Source organism: Chrysochloris asiatica, unplaced genomic scaffold (assembly GCF_000296735.1).
Source record: "Chrysochloris asiatica unplaced genomic scaffold, ChrAsi1.0 scaffold00257, whole genome shotgun sequence".
NCBI lineage: Eukaryota > Metazoa > Chordata > Mammalia > Afrosoricida > Chrysochloridae > Chrysochloris > Chrysochloris asiatica.
Window position 1 is genome coordinate 1,465,685 of NW_006408775.1, and position 5,797 is coordinate 1,471,481.

At 45.7% G+C, this 5,797-nt stretch overlaps 1 protein-coding gene across 2 annotated transcripts in view; it reads right to left on the minus strand.

Annotated features, from left to right (window-relative positions):
- Positions 1-1,726: 1,726 nt before the first annotated feature.
- The window catches only part of MEIOB (meiosis specific with OB domains), a 40,292-nt gene continuing 36,221 nt past the window's right edge, over positions 1,727-5,797 (minus strand). Inside the window, exons 10-13 of one of the 2 annotated variants that reach the window (XM_006873862.1) lie at positions 5,150-5,303; positions 3,360-3,543; positions 2,680-2,766; positions 1,727-1,837 (exon numbers count right to left, since the gene is read on the minus strand). In XM_006873862.1, the coding sequence (XP_006873924.1) occupies positions 1,727-1,837; positions 2,680-2,766; positions 3,360-3,543; positions 5,150-5,303 (536 nt within the window). The remainder of the gene's footprint in view (positions 1,838-2,679; positions 2,767-3,359; positions 3,544-5,149; positions 5,304-5,797) is intronic. The other variant, XM_006873863.1, reaches the window with a different exon arrangement.

Here is a 5,797-nt window from a genome sequence, read left to right on the forward strand (position 1 = left end):
TTTGTAGAGGGGAGCTTGGTGGCTCTATATGATAAGCACTGGACTGCTAACCACAAAGTTGGCAGCTCAAGCCTACCAGCCACTCGAGGGACAAAGATGAGACTTTCTGCTCCAGCAAAGATTTACAGCCTTGGTTGTAACTCAGGGTTGCCATGAGTCAAAAGCACTTAACAAGGGCCATAGTCACTGGGGCTTCACCAGTCTTAGACCAGTAAGCTTGGTCTTTTTTTATGATTGTGAGTTTTGATCCATATGTATATATCTGAGGTATGTGTGTCTACATGTTAAGTGCTGGGGAGTTGGTTCTGACTCTTAGTGACTGAAGAGTTTTCTGAGGTTTGAACTGCTAACCTTGTGGTTCACAATCCAGCGCTTATCCTATGAGTCACCATGCTCTGCGTATATGAGGATTTCAAAAATCTTGTGATGAAATTCCATTATCTTTTCATTCCATTTTTCCACGAACGCTTTAAAATCCCCTCGTATATACTCAGGTAGCGTAGTATGGTGCAGTTAGATAAGCAATGGCTGTGAACTCCCGCCACAAAGAAAGCCACCAGCTGCTCCCTGGAAACCCTATATACAGCCGCTGTCAGTCAGAACTGACTCGACAGCACTGAACAACTGAAGCGTAGATACAGAGACTGGATGCCAGAGGACCCTGCTGACCAATGGCCATGGACCCTTGCTAGAGGGTCATCTGGGTCTGGGCATCCTTCCCCATCACTTGCGCTTAGACGCAGGGCCCATGTGGAGGAGATTAATTTATTTCTGAACTTAGATGGATGTGAAGCTGGTGGCCACGTGCTCTCACTTCCTGTCCTTCCTTGCCTGGCCCCTACCCCTCCAAATGAAGAGGGTATGGTCCTATCCCCTTCTGCCACACATTTGTCCTTCCTTCCTTGCCTGTCCATCCACCTCTTGACCTTGTTTAACAGATGCACTTCTCCCCCCAGAGCAGAAGCAGGGGAACCCCTCCCAGAGCCATGTGCTATTTGCACAGCTAGGGGAAGGCCTTCATCACCTCCTCCATCCCCGCACCAGGAGTCACCATGGCTGCATCAGCTGAAGACCACTGACAGGCCCCTCTCCCAGCACTAGGTCTTTACTTACCTTCCACTCCTTCTTCAGTCCTGCAGTGGATAAGGAAAAACCTCCTCAAGGGCCAGGCCCCAGGCTCTCTGGCCCTCCGCAGGCCCTGGGACAGTGCTGACAATGGACGACAGCAGAGTCTCCGGAGTGGGTGCCCTCTCAGCGTCCCTGGGAACTTCTGAAGCTGGTCTCCTCCCTGTGATTCAGGCTCCTGAGCACAAGCTGAGTCAGGCAGCCTCCCAGTGCTGGGTGGCTTGGCTGCGTCATCACAGGAGGGAAGGCAAGAGGGGCATGGTGTTGGGCAGAGTGCTCACACCACTTTGCCTAGAAACTGTCCCCAAAGAATAAAACAGCTTAAGACAAGAAGGCATTCCTATCTGCAGAGAAGATGAAACTTGTTTATTCATCATACAAACATTTTCTAACTTAGAAAGAGATGGGTCAGCGCCAGGGGAAAGGCTTCCTAAAAATTGAGCCTGGATGTGACTTTCCCCACAAGCTAACCCCAGCCAGAAGGAAATAATCATTTCTAGAAACATTTTTTGTACACTTGGTCAAAATACAATTTTATCCACAATTTTCAAACAGCACTCCACCTTAAGGAGAGTCCAAACTCCTTATACTTCTCCAGAGTTTAAATATTTCCTTGTCCAGACAAGTTCTTACTTGCCTCCGTAGGGTCTGCAAGCTTACAGGAGAGCACACTAACTCTGAAGCCACCCCTTGCTCTGTGTGACAAAACAAGCTGTGGGAAGAAAACAGAGAGTGGCTTCTAAAAATCCCCTTACAGGGAAAACGGAAAAATAACTTTATGAATAAAGAACAGCAAGTAAGATCTTGCTTGTTCGCAGACGGCAACACAAACCAATTCAATGTTGTAAGGGAGGGGCAAGAATTCTACCCTCAGAGTATGGCTGAGAAGGCTGGGCTTCTGATTTTAGAAAATCCATGGCATTTTCCATGCTGTTTCTCTGATATAGGAAAGTTGGGATTAACAAAAAAATTTTTAAAGGCCGAATATGTACACAAGTACCAATTTCAGACAAATATGAACCTACAGTAATAACAGAATCTGTTCAATGATAGGGATGTGAAGACATAATGAATCATAGATGACTTCTGTAGTTAAATGATTATCAGTAAAGTCATCTTGTCCTGATTCGTGGTTAGAACCCACCAGCTGCTCCTCAGGAGAAAGATGAGACTAGCTGTTTCCATAAAGAGTTACAACCTGAGAACCCCTGTGTCTTACAGGGTCCCTCTGAGCTGGAACCAACTCAAAGACAGTGGGTCTAGACTCTTACGAGTTGTCGGGTCACACGTTCAAGGTCTCACACATGAGGGGAGCAGGGAGCATCACCTGACTCCGAAGCCTGCTACCTGCCCTGGGGTTACTTTGTGGGATGCTTTCTTGGGGGTCATTTGTAACTCTTATCCTCCATGAGAAAACCTGCCTCTTTCCACTGTCTCTAGGGCAGCTGGATCCTTCTGCACACCTGGAGTTGGGCATTATGAAAAACTCTAGATTCCTATATTTGTCTAACAGTTGACTATGTGGACTAATACAACACTAAAAAAGACACTAACTTTGAAATAAATTTTGCTTCTTTCCAAAAGAAACTGCCACTTTAATGCTGTTTTCTGTTCCTCCGTCATTGCTAGAAATTCATTTACCTGGTTAGAAAAAGCAGAGAAGACAGGTATTTCTGGAGTAAACACAGATGACACTTCTTGACAATGGGAAACTTTTACCTGCTTGCTAAAAACGGGCTCTCCTTCACCATGAATGAGAAGGGACACAGAGCAGGACAGGCTGCCCACCAGACCCTCTGAAGACAATCCGGCTCGGCAGTGATAACACCCCTACACAAAACGGACACAGAAGCTGGAACACAGGTTCTGTGGGATGTCCTGCGACCTGGTGTTAACATCGAGTCTCCAAGTACTGCTACTGAAGTACAGACCATGGAGGATGCTCAGAGCTGACTCTACCTAGCTTCGTAGGTGAGAGATCCCCAACCCCGCCCTGGAAGAGCCTGCATGTGACTGGGGAGTCTCTGGTCTCCAGGGGTCCTACACACCTGTGTAAATGCCCTACGGGTTTCTGCTCTTTGGCTGGAGGCCTCGATCATTATCAGTCACACTAGCTAGGACTGTAACACAGCATGGAACCATCTGGTCATGCAAGGCCACGTGTATTCAGTTCAAGATGGCCTTTTTCCAGGCCTTTCTACCACGTGTTCACAAAACCCAACTAGATGCTTTACCGTGCAGCCCAGTGTCTCCTCAGCAACTCTCCCGGTGAGGCTGCATGAGTGGAGGGTGCCCGTGTGGTCAGTGAGGTCCACCAGCAAGTCAAAGCTGGGAAAGATAGAAGGAAATGCTGCGGAGTCTTTGTTGCATGTGGAACAAGCGTTGGATGCTTCGTTTACAATGTAACCACAGCCCAAACTGAAAAGGAACAAAAGAGCATAATAAAACAGGGCGCCTGTAAGGTGCAGTTACAGCTCTTCAGAAGGACGGCCGCTGAAAAGGTGAAGGCAGCACACACAGCACCTTGTTGGTGGCTGGCCCCATGCAGGACACGCGGTACTGTAGCAGGGCAGTCTCATTTGTAGCACGGTTCCCCTGCCCACGCTGAGATTCCCAGACTCCAAGGCCAGCTCCCTGCTCTGAGCAGCTGCAGTCCTCACCGGAGAGGTGAAGTGGAGGAGTGCACAGGAATCTACCTAGAGGCTGGATTCCAGGTCCTTCTACTGTGGCCTCCAAACATGTCCAGAAAATCTCCCAGAGATTTTCGGGTTCCATTTCCTGACTGCTGGTAACACAGTCACGCAGTCTATCCCTCTGAGGAGTTCTTTAGGCAATTTAGGCAGTAAGACTAATTTCTAGACTAATTTCAGACAGAGGAAAGGTCTGGAGATGGTGACCCCTGGTCTAGCCACAGGCAAGTCTGTAGTAACTGTTTAGATATTTAATTTTTAGATATTTCAGACATCAATATTAGAGATGAGGGAAAAATAAGGAAGATAATACAAAACATTTTTGAAAAAATAGACATATGCCTTGCACAGCAGCTTCTACATTTGCTTTTCAATTTGAACCCCAAATCATACATAGCATGTTTTCAAAATCTTGACTGCAGCGGTGCATACAAAAGGCTACATATGTGATAACGCTGTACAGAACACACACACACGTGGGCTGTATCCAGGTCCATATCCTTGAGTTGTAGTTTTGAAAACATTACAATCAGGAGAGAGGCAGCAAAGCGCAAAGCGTATGAATGAGCTATTGTTCTGACTGCTACATGTGGCTCTGCAGTTCTCTCAACACAACTTCAGTGAGAAAATCCACAGGAAGATTTTCGTGGTCAGATTTTGGAGGCTGCTGGACCAGCAGAGTTTAGCCAGGGCATTAAACCCACTAAGGAGCTTTGGGAGCGTAGTGGTTACGAATCGGGCTGCTAACCTCAGGTCAGCAGTTCAAAACTACAAGCTGTTCCACAGGAGAAAGATGAGGCTTTCTGCTCCTGTAAAGATTCACAGCCTCAGGAACCCTGTGCAGGGTCGCTATGAGTCAGAACCAACTCCACGGCACATAAGCACCACCACCCATTAAACCCATTGAGGCTGGCTTTTCCACACAGGCAGGTACTGGATTTTATATGAAAGATGCTGAAGAGCCGATTCAGCATGCAGTGGGAAATAATTGTTTTTTAAGTGCCGTCACTGCATTAGTATAGGACACAAGCACCAAAATTATTTTCTATTAAATGAAGACAACAGCTTGTTACTCCAGATATGTATCTATAGCTTTATTTTTAGGGTTACAGTACAGTACAGTGCATTTTACTTTAAGTGGGAATGATTATCTCTGAGTCTAAACTGTTTGGCATGAAACGTTTCAGTACAAGCGATTTCTCTCAAATACATAACCACTCTCATGTCGAAGAGAGGCTGTTACTCTTTTAAGAGTTTAAGATTTATAAAAAATAATCTTTTTTTCCCTCCTGTTTTACAAAACTGAATTTGGTGGGAGGAAGTTGGTTGCTTACCATCTATTGCGAACAACGCTTGTTGCTTGGCCATCCAGGCTCAGGGTAGAAATGTACGTGTACAGAATGCCATAGAAAGGATCTACCTTCCCTTCTTTCTTCAAAGCTTTCATCTTTAATTGCTTCACTGTATAGACTTCAACTATTTCACTTACTAAAAAATATAAAAAACAAGTGATTCCAGTTTACATACATTCTGAGAAAGACTAAGGATTATATCCAAACAGAAAAACTTCAAAGTTCAAGTGAGAAGTAGCTTAAGTAGCAGAGAACTATTAGTCAGCCTGGCATTGTTAAATGCTGTTGAATCAGTTCCAACTCACAGCACGCTGTATAAACGCTCCTAGGCTGTAAATCTTTACGGGACTAGAAAATCTCATCTTTTTCCTGCAGAGCAGCTGGTGGGCTTGAACTTCTGACCTTGTGGTTAGCAGTCCAGTGCTCATCCTCTAAAGGCACTGTGCTCCCACTGTAGTTCTTATTAGGTGCCACCGAGTCGGTACCGACTCACAGTGGTCATACAGAAACTGATTATAGAAAGAGACAAAGAAGTATCAACAACAACAAAAAGCAAAAACAGGAAAAGGCTGTGAAGTTAGTCATCAGTAAAATGAAGAATGTTTGGTCATCAAAAGATACCATTACTAC